We start from the raw sequence: 15,673 nt of genomic DNA, 5'->3' as shown, positions 1-15,673 counted from the left end.
ATAATTTGTATGATGCAAATTTTTGAGTAAAACTTAATTCAAGCATATCCCTTCGTAGTATAAATAAAATAATTTATTAAATATTTTTTCTTTTAAATTATAAAAAAAATTAAAATAAATAGTAAAATTAAGAAATTGATAACCAGCCTGTTGAAATCTGATAATCAACATGTGACTACTGTGTTTTTTTTACAACATCTAATACTGAGAAATCAAATAAGTGAATTAGATTTAATGGATAGGCCTTATAATTGTTTAACAAAATAGAAAATACTTAAAATATATGATAAATACGCTTAAAAATGTATTCAAAACTTCTTTATAAAAACAATTAAAGAAACTATAGAGAAATGAATAGGAGGTAAATACTTAAAACTCTCAAAAAGTAAAACTTTTTGTTAAAAAGAAAAGCGTATTCAATTAAATTTCAGGATATACCAGCCCCTAAAGGGGAAGCGGTAAGGGCAAAAAAGACTTGAGTTTCAACCAAGATCATGGGTATAGTTGGGCATAATAGTATTTTCTTCTCCACTTCAAAAAAAATGAAAATATTTATTTGATAAGATTATGTTTTATATGTTGAGTTTGAAATTTAAGTATTTTATGTGATTCCCAACCATAATATTTATCAGTTTTAATGCGTATTTGAAGCTAATCTCACCTATAATTATTGACAACCCTCTTGAATTCCCTGTTAACACTCAAATACCTTTATTTTTTCTAGCGTGCCTCTAAAAGCCAATTGGAGGATTATAGCACTCAAGTTAAGAACCCATGGTCTAAAGGAAACAAAATTATTCTAATGTTTGTTTATTACATCAAGTTAATTTAGTTGGTTTCGTAGACTTACAATGTATATATTTCAAACAAATATTTCATTTCAATATATATTTCAAATAAAATTCAGTCTGATTTCCAAATGAGCATCATTAACTCGTTTATTGGAGTAATTATTATGACTGCCACCTTGAATTTGAGTATAATTATTATTTATAAATTTTAAGAAAACTATTCTTATAATTTATTTAGATATGATTATCTTCTTTATGCCTCTTTTAGTTTTGTAAAAGTAAATGATTACCTTCATACTGTCTATCTCCATTCCTTCTACGTTTACTGAGAGCACAAACAACAATGAGTACAGATATTAAAATCATAATAGTAACAACTACAGGAGCAATAATAGCCAGGTTCGTGTAAAAAGGTGCAGGGCGTCTGATGATTGGTGTAATCAAGTCAACAGCTAAAAAAAGAGAAAAAAAAAGAGAGAAAAATAAACATATAATGTTATTGTTAATTTTTACTACCTTAAGAAAATTAGGGTTTTTAATAAATGCTTATTTACTCTAAGACTTTGTTCGAAATTAAAGTTAGATACTTCAAGACAAAGAATTACCTCCATTCGAAAAAAGTTTTTCCAGACAAAATTATCAAATATACATCGTAATTAAATCAGACTTTTCCATGAACGTGCAGTTCTTTTCTTACAAATTTGTTTGAAAATAAAATTAAGAAAATTAAGGCATGAAATCATTGGCATTTGAGTATCTTTCCCCCATTAAAATTATAAAATGGATTTTCCATCCACATTTTTGTAAGTATTTGGCTTGACATTAAAATTTAAGATGTTGATACATAAAAGTGCAGACAATTGATAATTTGTTTTCTAAATAAAATTTCTCCCTCACCCTCTATAATCGTTATAATATTCTAGTACATTATTAAAAATTGTTTAATGACATTTTTAAAAAAAATCATTGATATAAATATGTAAAATGATAAGAAAAGCTATTTTAATTATAATTAAACTGATACTGTTACTGTTGAACATTTATTGATGCGACCAAAAATCAATGAATACATCTTTTATTTTTCTTACAAAATTTCAATTAATTGGAAAATCAGTATGTTAAAGGTATATTGAAAATTCAGAACAAGGTTTTCTTCAAGATAGTGCTAACATTTATTATGTGCGGAGGTTTATAAAACATTCTTTCAAAATGTGGATTAAGATTATTATGTAAAAAAAAGAACTACACATATTAATAACTAATTAAAAAATATTTTTATTTGCTTCATGTACATTAAAAAGTCGTTTCACATAATGAACAACTAAATAACTCGAAAATGCCAAGAATAAAATGAATCCTTTCTCGTGTTTGTTTTATTATTTAATAATTTTTGGCGGCACTTATTTTGATATGCTTATTTGTAAGGTTAACCTAAAAATAAACTGTAGAAGAAAATTTCCCCAGCAATTAATGATAAATACTTATGAGGTTCGAAGTAGGTATGTATTAAATGATACAATGAAACAAATAATTGTTTTCGTAAATACAATATATATATAATTTTATAATAATTATTTTTAATTGTTGCGACACCTAGCTAACGCGACACGTACCATTTGACCTTGGTCGTTTATTAAATTTTTGAATTCGTCTTCCTTTTCCCAAAATGTTGCCTATAGAAGGTGGTAAAAAAACTTCTATTTCCATTTAATTACCACATTTTTGAAGAAAAAAAAACCAATCCATCTATTTGGTTTTATCAACGAAAAAGCCGATTCATGGCATTATTCAAGGAATTGCTAAGTATCACACAACTGTTGGTAACATCGAGAATGACATTTTGTCACAGGTAAGTGACATCATTAAATTTACTTTTAGTGCAACAGCATAAGCATTAAAATCTTGACTAATACAGATATTCTTCGACTCCGAATATTGGACATTTAATAAATTGTACAAGACTTAAAACTTCACAAAAAGTTTTAAAAAAATTTCCTCTTTACAAAGACCAATGCAAGAGTTGCTGGTTGGTAAAAACCTGCTAAAATCATTTTAACTTGCAAAGAAAATGCAAGCAATTCTAATGGTAAATTAAATTAACTGCCACTACAGCTTATAAAACAGCGGTTGTGTTTTTTCTTTCTACTGTTGATACCACAGAATTAAAAATTTGATTACCATATTTGGAAGATTTTAGTAAAACACATCGATGTTACTATATTCGGATATAAATAATCAAATTAAACGGGAAAGTTGACAAGCTTTTTATGCATACTCTTAATAGATCATTTTTCCAAGTACGGGAAAATTTGACAAGCCATTCAAAAAAAGATAATATTTTTTTTTTTATAACAGACGTTGAACACCTGACCTAATTCGAAATTAACGACTATCAATGTTCAACACCGTCGCCTCGTAAATTTGAAAACCACCTAGAAGGAAAAAAAAAACTTCTGGATCTAGCTCAGGGACAAACTAGCCTCCATTGAAGTTTTTTTCTTATGGTACAGACCCGCATTTGCATCACATGGATAAGGAAAACAGGAAAATCTACCACGGTTAGCTTTAAAATTAGACTGTGACCGTTTACAAAAGTTAATAAAAAGTTATTAGTAAGCATCGAAAATTTAGGATAAATGAATTCTTAATGTTGTTAAATATACACGATTTAGCAAAGATAAGGATGTTTTACGTCATCGGTGGGGTCGATGTGAACCGGAAGTAAGCTGAATTTGTATCAAACAGTCGCAGCTGGGATTTAAACCTGGTCCACGTCATTACGAAGGCGAAGACTTCTTCCCATGGGCCACCGTGGCTTGGATGATAATGTTAAAAAGTTTAGTTTGTATTGCTCAAACTATGGCTATGAAGCTATAAAATGCATCAAGCCTGGTTATTTTCAAGAAAATTTGTTAAACAAGTGTATACGGGGACAAAATTTAAACTCTGAAGGCCGTAGTAACTACCACCTTGGTGCTCATGTAAAATATTCGAATTAAAATTTACTTTTACACTGGCGCATATTTAAGTGTGATATCTCCTACTTTTACAATACGCAAAAAACTATAACTATTTTGAATTTAGTAGCTGCTAGTGGCTCAAAATTTGAAATATTTGGAAATCGTTAATTGAATTCAGATATTACATGTCGTACTTTTTTTTCATAAATGCTTAAGTTTGCTGATATTTCACGGCGAACAATTTTAGATGAGGAGTTTCCATGTCTTTAAGGTATCGTATTTTATATGAATGGAAACAGGCTAGTTTATTGTTTGACTAGCACTACTACTACTGGTAAAATTTCTCATAAACCGTCACCAAAATATTATATATATGTAACATAATTTTGTATTGAGTTACTATACCATCATTCATTATGCTTGTGCTGAAAGAATATTCAGCCTGAGTTGAGCCAGCATCATTATGTGCAGTAATATGAAGACGATACCATGTTCCAGGACTCAAAGAATCAAGTTCAAATGGTTCTGCCTGCATGAGTACATGATCTGAAACTAAAGTCCATTCTTTCTGGTTTTCTAATCTATACTGGATGACAAAAAACGTGATAGCGCATCCACCATCATTCCATTTGTTTAAGTATAAAAATGCATGAGTAGCATTTGTTCGTAAAAATAAATTCTGGCTGGGGGCAATAGGAGCTAAAATGATATTAAAGATAGTAAAATAACATTAGAAATCTTATACTTTACATGAAATTATAAAATTGTTAATAAAATTGATCTTAATCAAAATTCAGTTGAAATTCACAAAGTGTATGTTCGATATCATAAAAATATAAAAAGTCGTCATACAATTTTATATTCTCTAAAGTCATATAAGTTTATAGTTTTTTTTAAAACTCATTAAATGCTTTTATTCCTTACATGAAACTATAAATTCGTTAATAAAATTATTCGTTATCAAAATTCAGTTAAAGTTCATAAACTGTATGTTCGATATCATAAAAATATAAAAAATCGTTATACAATTTTATATTTTCTAAAATGTTTTGAGTTTCATATTTTTTAAAACTCATTTCAAAATTTTATATCTTAAAAAAAATGAAAAAAAAATTCTTATGAATATACAATTTTATCATACTTAAATTTCCAATAAGTGGATATCAAATAATATTAAAAAATCTGAAATTGAAAAGTGTATTAAAATGCATGATGTTATAATGATTTATCTGCTATATCAATTTATAGACAACTGACAGAAAATAAACCATGTTCTGATAAAAAAATATTATGATTAAATTTTTATACAGTAATTAGCATTGAGTCATGGCTAAAACTACTTTTTTCTAAGTCAGATACTAGAAAATAATTTCATACATTTTTCGGAGAATACATATGCAATTATTAAAATCAAATATAATGTCCTGAACGCTTACTTTTCTACAGTTTAAATTTTAAAACATTGAATATTTAATTAAATTTTGAAATCTAAAACCAAATAAAGTAAAATCTTCTGAAAAGCATTATTAATTTTTAGTTATTCACAGATTTCACTTTATTTTTAACATTTTTATTTTACTTTTAGCTTTATGTCTTTTTTTTTATTTTATTTTATTCACATTTTACTTTATGCTCATTGACACACAATTCAACTTGACATTTAATAAAATGTGCTTTCGAAGAATATTGATAAACTATGATTGAAATCTTTTTTCTCATTCGCAGGCACATTCATAGTCTTTAAATTAAAACAATTTTCTGAATTACATTAGCGAGCATTTTTTTGTGTTTTCTGTTGCAACAGCCTTTTATAACGAATCTTAGATACTTTTGTATCTCTGATTTCAAATTTGCTGTCGATTTATCTCTCATAGCTCTAGTTTATCGCTCTCTCTCAATATCTTTATTTTTTTAACAACAGCAAATTGCATAAATGTTGCAACAAACTTCTTGGCAAGTTAGGACAGATCATTACGATTAAAATCGGAAAAAAATTCATTCCCGGAAAAGTCTTTTTACGCCACTAAGAGTTCTTCTTTATTATGAACTGTTTCTCCATGTGCTTATTAATATGTCATAATGAAGAACAACTCTAGCTGCGTGTGAAGACACTTTGAGGCAAGTTTTTTTATGCGAATTTAGTCCTGATTATGTGTCCTAGCTTTCCTAGAAGTACGTCACAACTTTTACACTATTCCTTACTATATATAACGTTTTTAAACTTGATAATTTCTACAAAATCCCCACTCCCGAATTAGGAAATATCAAGCAGTTGCATAAATGCAACTAAAAATTTGTTCCCCACTGTTGTTAAATTAACTTCTCATACATTCATTAAAGTAAATATATAATTCCTCAAAAAATTTAATTCCACCTATTCAATTTCTCGAAAATATACCTACGAAAAACATCAGAGAAAGCTAGTAATTTCTTAAAATATAGAAAATATTTGTGAGCTTGAAACATAATGTAAAATATCTACTCAACAAATTTTCTTAATGTCTTATACAAAACGTATTTCTCAATAATATTTCAAATTGTAAAATTATCACAAAAGTACCTACCTACCCCCAGCGTTTTGGCTGTAACCGTATCACTGGGAAGACCTTCGCCGACTTCATTAAAGGCAGTCATATAAAAATGATATCGGGTGCCGCATTGTAAATCTTCGAAAGTATGCTCTCGTTTGTTTCCAGGGACTTGTATTTCTTGCCAACCTCCAAAATCTCGCTTGGAATATAAACGGAAACCTATAACAGAATTTTTCCTTAAATTAAATGCTGTTAATCTTCTCTTTGATAGAAAACGCCTAAGCAAATATTTTCTAGAAATAGTTTCGAGTGCTCAAAACTAAAAATGTGTTACAAATATGCCTTTTTTTAAAAGCCACTTTTGATTATTTGAAGTAATTTTTTCAAATATTTTGGTGAATGTTTTCAGCGAAATAAGCTGCTAATCATTGAAACTGAGTTATATTGGTGTTTAGATTGCTAGTTTGTGGCTGGAGCATCTAAGCAAATTATGCTGATTATTAAAAATGTAAAAAGAAAATATTGAATTGTAGTATTCACAGAGTGCGCATTTTTTAAACCTATTGATTTTACCATATTTTCTACATTTTCCCGAGATTTTCCTGTAACAGAGGGAGAAGTAGAAATGTAAAAAAACAGAAAAAGAAAAAGTGTTAGTTTTTCATATTCTATTGCCTGACTGTACATTTAGTTTTACGAAAAAAAATTATAAAAGCAATACTTCATATGGAGGAAAAAATATAAACTTCTTTTAATTATTATTTAGACTTAAGACTATTTTTATTTTGTAATTAAGAATATATTTAAAGATAATTAAGATAAATATTATATTTTTGATAAACATGCACATAATTTAAATTTATAGTCATTTTCTTAATTAATAAATACATGGGATTCTATCTCTGACAGCTTCAGCAGCTCCACTCATACAAGCAAGGCAGCAAGGAATTGTGCTTAGATGAAGTACAAGTATAAAATAATTCTTTGGCTCATTTGATAGAGCCCTCGCCTCCCAATGATGTGACCCGGGGTTGAATTCCAGCGATGACTGATTGATACGAATTCAGAACTCGGTTCGCACCGATCGCAGTGCTGACTTAAAATACCCTCAGTGTCAGACGGATCATGGATATCAGTCCCCTTGCCGGCAGGCTACCTGCGGAAGATTTCCGCGTAATGTAAAGCAAATACCATCAAATAAATATAATAATGTAAAGCAAATGTCCATCAAAATATCTTTCGCAAAAACAAATTTCCCCCAATATATCATCCACGAGTTCCCTTTTACTCTGGATTGAGTTTGCAATTACCAGGCTACGGAGTTGAACATTGGTAAACGTAAACTCAAAATTGGGTGGGCTGTTCAACAACGGTTTTAAAACATACATATTATCAATTTTATCGACAAAGTGATGCATTTTTGAAGGTATATTTTTCTTCCAAGTTCCTTTTCAAAAGCACGGGCTAAAACGAGTTAATAATTTCATGGCCTTAAAATATACATAAGATTGTGGTGCTAGCGAAGATAAACTAATTGATCGTTTCACACTAATATACGTTCAAATACGTATAAATTTTTAAGGTAATTATTTACTAAATTAGGTTAAGTAATTAGGCAAAGTTATTAATTACTTGCAAAATTTGTGACATTTTAGTATATTATTTATTATATTGGATTTATTTTATAACAATTTAGTCCCAGTTTTTAAATGTTTTTGCAGGTATCAATAATTAATTCCATGACAGCTCCAAGTTAGCTCCGTATCAAGGAGATGTGCGGAAAAATTAAAAAAGAACGATGATTAAAATAGTATGCGTGAGAGTTAGCTTTAGAATATACAGTTGAAAATGAGTATAAAAGTTTATTTCTTTGTTTAAAAAATAAATAATCTAAAAAAAGTTTTTTTATTCCAAATTTATTAATTTGTTCATATTATATCCATAAAATATTTTTCTGACTAGATTACGAAATTTTAGTGTATCTGAATATGAAGAAAAATATTTCTCCGAAAAAAATGTTATTTTACACAGAGTTTGTGCTTAAAGCTTTAATAATTTTTGAATGTTGAAATAATTAAAATCATAACAATTGGAAATATTTTCCAATTAATAATACTTGAAAATATTTTATAATAAATTTAAAATATTTAACACTTGAGACATTTTTGTTTTTAACTAATTTTTGTATAATTGAAATGAGTTGAACGTCATCGTTACAAAATATAAATGGTTTTTGAAAAAATAGTAATGCTTAAAATTCAATTCTAGAATTTAAAAAATAATAAAAATAACTGGTTAAATTGATGGCAGATAAAACATATTGCTTTTTTTTATAATTCTCCAAATATAATACAATACGAATGTACTTTATCAAATCAGTTTTAAAATCACAAACGCACGACTCTTAATCTCAGTAAGTTTAATTTTTTAAGAATTGACTAAACAAAGTAACATAATATATATCAAGATTTATTTATTGAAGTATTTAGGTAATCAGTTTTAAACAAATTTATCTGACTTTTTTGATGAAAAATTATATTTCGTAATACAAAAATACTCACTAATTAGAGAGAAATTCAATAACAGATTTTATTAAGGAAAAAAAATAAGATTTCAGTTTTGTAGTGTAGATATTATTGTAAGATTTTGATAATGTAATTATTTTTTTAAAAAAACTCGAATTGTCTACATTTCGTGTAAATTTTAAAATAATATAAACGTAAATTATTGAACAAATGATGGAACACTCTTAAAATAAGCAACTCTTTTTCAATGGTATAAAATTACAGAGAAAAAATTAATATTAAATTTAATAACACTTTTACACTGTTAGAAATTTTTCGGAAAAATGGTTGAAAAAATATTATTTAATAAGACAATAAACTATAAAAGAGAGTGTATTCAGAATAAGAGCTGTGATAAAAATTGTTTGCTGACTGTTTTCACCAAATACGGTTGAGCAACCAGAATTTTATCCATGCCAATGATACATCATTTTAGCAAAAAAATAAATATTTATAGATAAGATTGAAATTTGAAAAAGCATTAATGAAATAATAACCCAAATTTAAAGCACTGGTTATGGAATGAGTTATATCTGTATAAATGAATGACATAATAAAGGAAAAAAAAATATATAAAATTTATGCTTAGTATCAGGTACCTCTGATGTATTAAAAATGTCAATAAAACACTGTTTACGCAATGTAATAAAAATATGCACTATTAGATAAGTATAAGGGAAATAAAACATTATACTCTTAAATTATAACCTTCAATAGGACTTGAAGTTGAAGGTCTAATCTTCCATTCAATTTGAATTGATGTGTGTGAGGTTGCCAGCTCATTCATGATTGGATTGGTAGGTGGATCTGAAATTTAAAATATGAAAAAAATGAACATTAACTTAAATTATTGTTTTTCAAAATTTTTAAATTTAAATATCTTTCTTGGATTAAGAATTTATTGTTTTCACTCTCATATAATAAAAAAGCAACATTAAGTTATAGTTTTTTACATCAAAAATATAACTAGCATATTTCAGATATTATCATAAGTGTTTGGATTTTAAATATATCCATCAACAAATCCCTCTCAAATAATTATTATTTATTATTATTTTTAATAATTATTAATAATTATTATTATTTAATAATTATTATTATTTTTTATTATCATATGATAAATTTTGTTTTTAAGAATTATTAGAAAAATTTAACAATACTTTTTATGAAAAACATTGTAAATTTGGAAATAAGATACCATTGACGCAACTTGTCAATGTGTTGTTTTTCTTGATTGAAGAAATGTTACTGATAAAGTATCAGTTGAATTTTAATAAATGATTGTTTTGATTTCTTATAGCTTTATAGGAAGCATGTACATTTCAAAAATAAATAATAAAAAACAATTCCTATTGCAGTTAATATTGTACCAAGTATGCCTAGTTATCGGAAATATATGTGAGTGTTTTTAATAAATGAATGTTGCGTTTTATTTCCAGTTTTATATAAAACACTAATAATTCAATAATAATAATAAAAAAACAATTCATATAATAATTAATATTATGCTGAGTATTACATTAAGATACCAAGAATATATGTGATGAATTTCAGGAACTGGATGTGATTGTTTCAATTCTGATTCTACATAAAAAAGTTACACTTCCAAAATAAATAAAAAATAACAATTTATATAAGAGATAAATACGTCAATAGACACTAAAAAGTAGGCAAAGAATTTCATTAACTAAAATAAATAATAATTCTCTGTTAAAATGATATTATCAAAATTGTTTTTAAAAAAAATTAATCATGAGAAAACAAAATAGATTGCATTTTAAAAAAATATTTGGTACCATTATCTTTTGTTTTAACTTTAATTTCTTCTGAAGGAGGACCCGCACCACGACGATTAAATGCTTGAACTATGACGCTATAGGTAGTAAGTCGCTTTAGATTTGTAATCAAGCATTCACTGCGAAAGGCATCAGTAATTTCAAGCGTCTTGTAGGTATAAGGTTTTGAAGAACCATGAACTTTGTAGCCAACATAATACCCAGTTAATCTTCCATTCTGTAATTCGAGTGCTGGAGGCTGCAAAAATCAATGCTAAGTTTAACAATAGATATAACATTATAATTAAATTGCATCACATTGAAATTTTAGATTAGAATATAAAAACATATTTTTTCATTAACAAATTAGATTTTAATCTATCGATATTTCAAGTCATAGTAAATCATAACATATTTAAAATTTTGGATCATTAATAATTTTATTTTAAATATTTGTTTTTACAATATCTCGATTTTTAATAAAAATGTTTTGCAAAAAAGAAGAAAAAATAAGGAGAAATATTCTATCTGAGTTATAAGATAAAAGAGAATCGAAAATATATCGGGTTGTTCAGAAAGTAATTTAGTTTTTCCGACAGAGGAATTAATTGTATTTTTTTAAACCCAATTTCACACTTAAGCAGCATTATCATTATATGTTTTGAGAGCTGATATAGCAAGGCTAGTGTGTGAAAAAGTTCAATTAATTCTGCGCAGTAGTTGTTGGTCCATTCGAATATCCATTCCATTTTTGAAGCGCATCATTTCTGGGGACGAAAAATGGGTTGTCTATAACAATGTCAAACGCAAGAGATCACGAAGCAAAAAATATGAACCGTCTCAAAGCATTTCGAAAGCCAATATCGCTCAAAAAAAGGTGATGCTGTCTGTTTGGTGTGATTTCAAAGGAATAGTTTTTTTTTAGCTTCTACCGGATAACACAACAATTAATTTTACTGTCAATAGCTGGACAAACTGAATGATGCACTTCAACAGAAAAGGCCAGAAATTATTAACATAAAAAGTATAGTGTTCCCCAAAGATAATGCGAGACCTCATACAAGATTGGTCACTCGTTAAAAGCTTTTACATCATGAATGGGATACACTGCCACACCCACCATATTCTCCAGATTTGGCGTCTTTGGATTATTATTTGTTCCGGTTATTGCAAAATTTTTTGGACTGTAAAACCTTTACTTCAAATGAAGAGGTCGAAAATCACCTGGATTAGTCTCTTGACAGCGAAGACCAAAAATTTTATGAGCGTGGAATCATGCCAGATACCAGAAAGAAGGCAAAAAGTGTTGGACCAGAATAGCCAATATATAAATTGATGAAATATTTATTCATTATACGAAAATTGGTTTTCATCCCCCCCCCCCAAAAAAAAAAGAAACGAAATTACTTTCCGAACAACCCAATACTATACAATTTCAGACGTTTAAAAAGAAATTTTTTTCTGACATTTTTTATAATATCTCGAGTTCATACTAAACATCACGAATATTAAACATACCATTCTTAGGAACTCAGTAAATTTTATGAGCACTGAAGCTACTCTATACTTTCAATATGCTACAATATATTGGGGGGGGGAAGGTCGGAAAACAATTAATGAAAATAATGTAAGATAAATAATAAAAGTTGTCATATTTTAATAAAATGAGTTATGCTTACTTGCCATGTTACTCTTAGTGTGTGTGATCCAACTGCATCGGCCTGAACATTTAAAGGGGGTCCTCCAGGCACTAAATGAAATTAAGTAAATATAATATATTGATCATTGTACTTATTTATTTATTTAGCCTTGTCAATAAAATTATTAATGGAATTACTCACTACTTTGAGGCGAAAACATGAGGGTGCATTACTATAAAATCATTATGATCGTTTTGTATCATGAAACAAAATTTATAAAAAATGACATCGGCATTGTGAGGAATCATACTCATAAAAATATGTTTTCTTTTACAAGATCGTTTTCTTATGCTGTCACATTTTAGTGTACAGACGATTATAAGGTATTATCACCTGTTACTAAAATTACTCTAATGATGATACAAAATAAATCTGGGAAAAACCCCTCCTCGTTTTGAGTTTTTTTATAAAAATTACAGAAACTGCTTGGAAAATTTCTTGAAACTTTTTAAATTTAAAATATTCTGCTCAAACATTTTTTTAATTATTTTTCAAAGAAGCTTCACCGCAAAATTCAGAAGAATTTTCAAGTTTTTTTCCCTAAATGAGAATTATAAAAGGATTAATTTAATGATCATGTATGTTTTCCAAATTTTGAAACAATAATTTTGTAATGAACTTAAATTACCTCAAAATTTTTTTTTAATTTTATTGAATACTTTTGAAGTTATAGTGAAAAAAAAAACATAAGACAAAAATTTTTTTATTTGAAGCAATTTTTTTTAATGACTTTAAATTACCTCAAAAATTTTGTTTAATTTGATTGACTACTTTTAAAGTTATAGTAAAAAAATCGTAAGACAAAAAAATATTTATTTATAAAAACGTCCATATTTCAATAAATAAAAAAGCGAAGTTTACAAAATTTTATGATCAAACATTTTATGCAAATAACGACCAAAGCAATCGATACATGTCACAAGCTTATTGTTTCATTTTTTGGCATAAGGTGTTCAAAAATACTTGTCTACTTTTGTAGTTTATTGTCCGTCACTTAAAGCTCTGAAAGCTTGAAACGTTATTGCTGAGAATGAAAAATCGCATGAACTAAACACCTCTATAAGTACAAAATAATCATTTCAGTATTTCTTAAGAAATGTCAAACAAATGTCAAAAACTGAAATTGTCCCTTCCTTTGTTGTAGTGTGTTCCTTATATATATATATATATATATCACATCACATTGTTGATAACGAAAGNTATATATATAGTTATACAGTTGTATACATATAAATATATATATATAGTCATGCAGGATTCAAGATTTTAGGGAAAAATATTTCCCTCCTCCGCTGAAGAGTCATGGATACACATCCACTATTTGCTACAGATTTTGAATTGGAATTTTTTTTTTACCAAAACTCCCATTTCAAGAACATGCTGTAAAAATAAACTATTTACTTTTTTCACAAATATCTACACTAATGGAAATAACGCATTAATGTTATTTTTTCTAAAAAATGTGTTTTTTATATAGCGGTGGCAAAATTTCAGAATCATTATACAATTGCTTATTTCAAAAGTCAAAAAGAGAATAGTTCAATCTAAATGAAAAATTGTAAAGTGTCTAATTACAGAAAAAAAACTAAGCAATTTATTTTAAGCTATTCAATGCTTGTTTTAAAAGGCAAAGTAAAAGCAGTTGCTTTCAAATGACAAACAGAAATTAACTAATTACAAAAAAATGAGCTGTTTTGTTTTTATCACGCTTTTATCAAAAGTACCAAAATGGTTTTCATCTCTTTGAACAATCATATAGATATACGTATTAAACCGTAGACCAAGTATTTTCTAAACAGATGGTGTCCCTCGTTTGAATATTTTAGTTTGTTCACTACAATGATTTCAAATTTTAAAAAAAGTAATTTTAAAATTTAAAAAGTAGTTTTCAATAAAAAACGAAACTTAACATAAATTTTCAATAATCAAATTATAAGAAACTAAATTTGTATCAATTGACTATTAACGTTAATCATAATTATTCAGACAATGAAAAGTTCGCAGTAGATTTTAAGTTTGTTGTACACTGAAAATTGCTTAAAACAAGATTTCCTACAAGAAGAAACTCGATATTATAAGCACAAAAAGTAGAACATTTGAATTAAAGTTATTATGTCCCCGAAATGATAGTATTATATAATGTTTTAATTTTTTTCACCTTCTAGATCAGTTGTCGCTGATACATAAGAGCTAAAATCACTTTTTCCAAACGAATTTTCTGCCATTACTCGGAAATGATAAGTTGTCGCAGGAAGAAGTCCGGCAATAGAAGCTTTACTATCAGCTCCCGATGCAGTGAGGTCTTTTGAATCATCTTTCCACGATCCTATTTGGTAAATATCAAAGAAAAAATAAAGTATGTTACTAGAAATTTGCTAAAAAGTGGACGTAATTCTTAATAAATTTCTTAAGTAAATAAAAGCAATTATCAGTAATTGTTACAAAATTATGTGGCTATATTTTTTTATAAAGATTTTCTAACAAATCTTTTAAATGAGCCGTTTTGGAGGCTCTTGATTTGAAATTGCTTGAAGATATTGCTTCAAGTGCTTCCATCTTCTGGTGTTATAGCAAACTACCGCAAAATAGCAAGGTAAGAGAAAAGTGCTGCCATCTACCTTGTGATTACATAATTCTGTGGTTTACGTTTCGTAGTTAAAATAAGAATTAAGCGAAAAAAATTTTTAAAAAATACAACAAATTGTATCTGTACACGAGAAAGAGCAGGATGTTTTGATGATTATGGTTAAACGTTTGTACTAAAAAAAATTGCTCAAATACATAAAAATTCATTTAATACATATAATGATTTAATTGCATAAATTTTAAGTTGTAAAAAATCACATCTATAATTTTAATTTCAAGAATTGTTTCATTACTCATACCGTTTAAATTATTTATATTTACACATTACTTGGGAACTTACATTTACTTACAAAGTAATTTAGAGCAGTAACTGTCAAAAATTTAATAAAACAGAAATATTCTTAACTAGTCTATACTTATTTAATTTATTTATTAATTAAGTATAATTTTATATAATATAGTTAATATAGTTTATGGAGGAAATGAGCGAAGAAACAATTTACTCTACAAAATAGTATCTTTGGTTTGGAGAATATATTTAATTTTCGAAAAATGCATGTTGTTCGGTAGACTTTTCCATTTAGAAAAGGTTGTTTAAGGTCTGTTTAGAAAAAGATGTAATGACTCATCCATTTAAATTTTAAGAAAGTTGGAAAATATTGAAAGTATTCTCCTTAAAACTGACATTTTTTTAAACATTGAATAATCATTGTATTTAATTTTTTGAATTTGATATAATTTGTACAGTAGTTTATATATATATATA

General features: G+C 27.1%; 1 protein-coding gene across 2 annotated transcripts in view; it reads right to left on the bottom strand.

Annotated features, from left to right (window-relative positions):
• LOC107443056 (cell adhesion molecule Dscam1) overlaps positions 1-15,673 on the bottom strand; it is a 207,621-nt gene that overhangs the window by 13,491 nt on the left and 178,457 nt on the right. For both annotated transcript variants that reach the window (XR_001583949.3, XM_016056799.3), the window contains exons 17-23: positions 14,480-14,647; positions 12,301-12,371; positions 10,643-10,880; positions 9,555-9,653; positions 6,316-6,501; positions 4,157-4,450; positions 1,082-1,243 (exon numbers count right to left, since the gene is read on the bottom strand). Coding sequence is in view for 1 of the 2 variants with exons in the window: in XM_016056799.3 (XP_015912285.1) it covers positions 1,082-1,243; positions 4,157-4,450; positions 6,316-6,501; positions 9,555-9,653; positions 10,643-10,880; positions 12,301-12,371; positions 14,480-14,647 (1,218 nt within the window). In the remaining variant the exon portion in view is untranslated. The remainder of the gene's footprint in view (positions 1-1,081; positions 1,244-4,156; positions 4,451-6,315; positions 6,502-9,554; positions 9,654-10,642; positions 10,881-12,300; positions 12,372-14,479; positions 14,648-15,673) is intronic.

This window comes from Parasteatoda tepidariorum, chromosome 8 (genome assembly GCF_043381705.1).
Source record: "Parasteatoda tepidariorum isolate YZ-2023 chromosome 8, CAS_Ptep_4.0, whole genome shotgun sequence".
Taxonomy (NCBI): Eukaryota; Metazoa; Arthropoda; class Arachnida; order Araneae; family Theridiidae; genus Parasteatoda; species Parasteatoda tepidariorum.
This window is presented reverse-complemented; position numbering and strand designations above follow the sequence as displayed.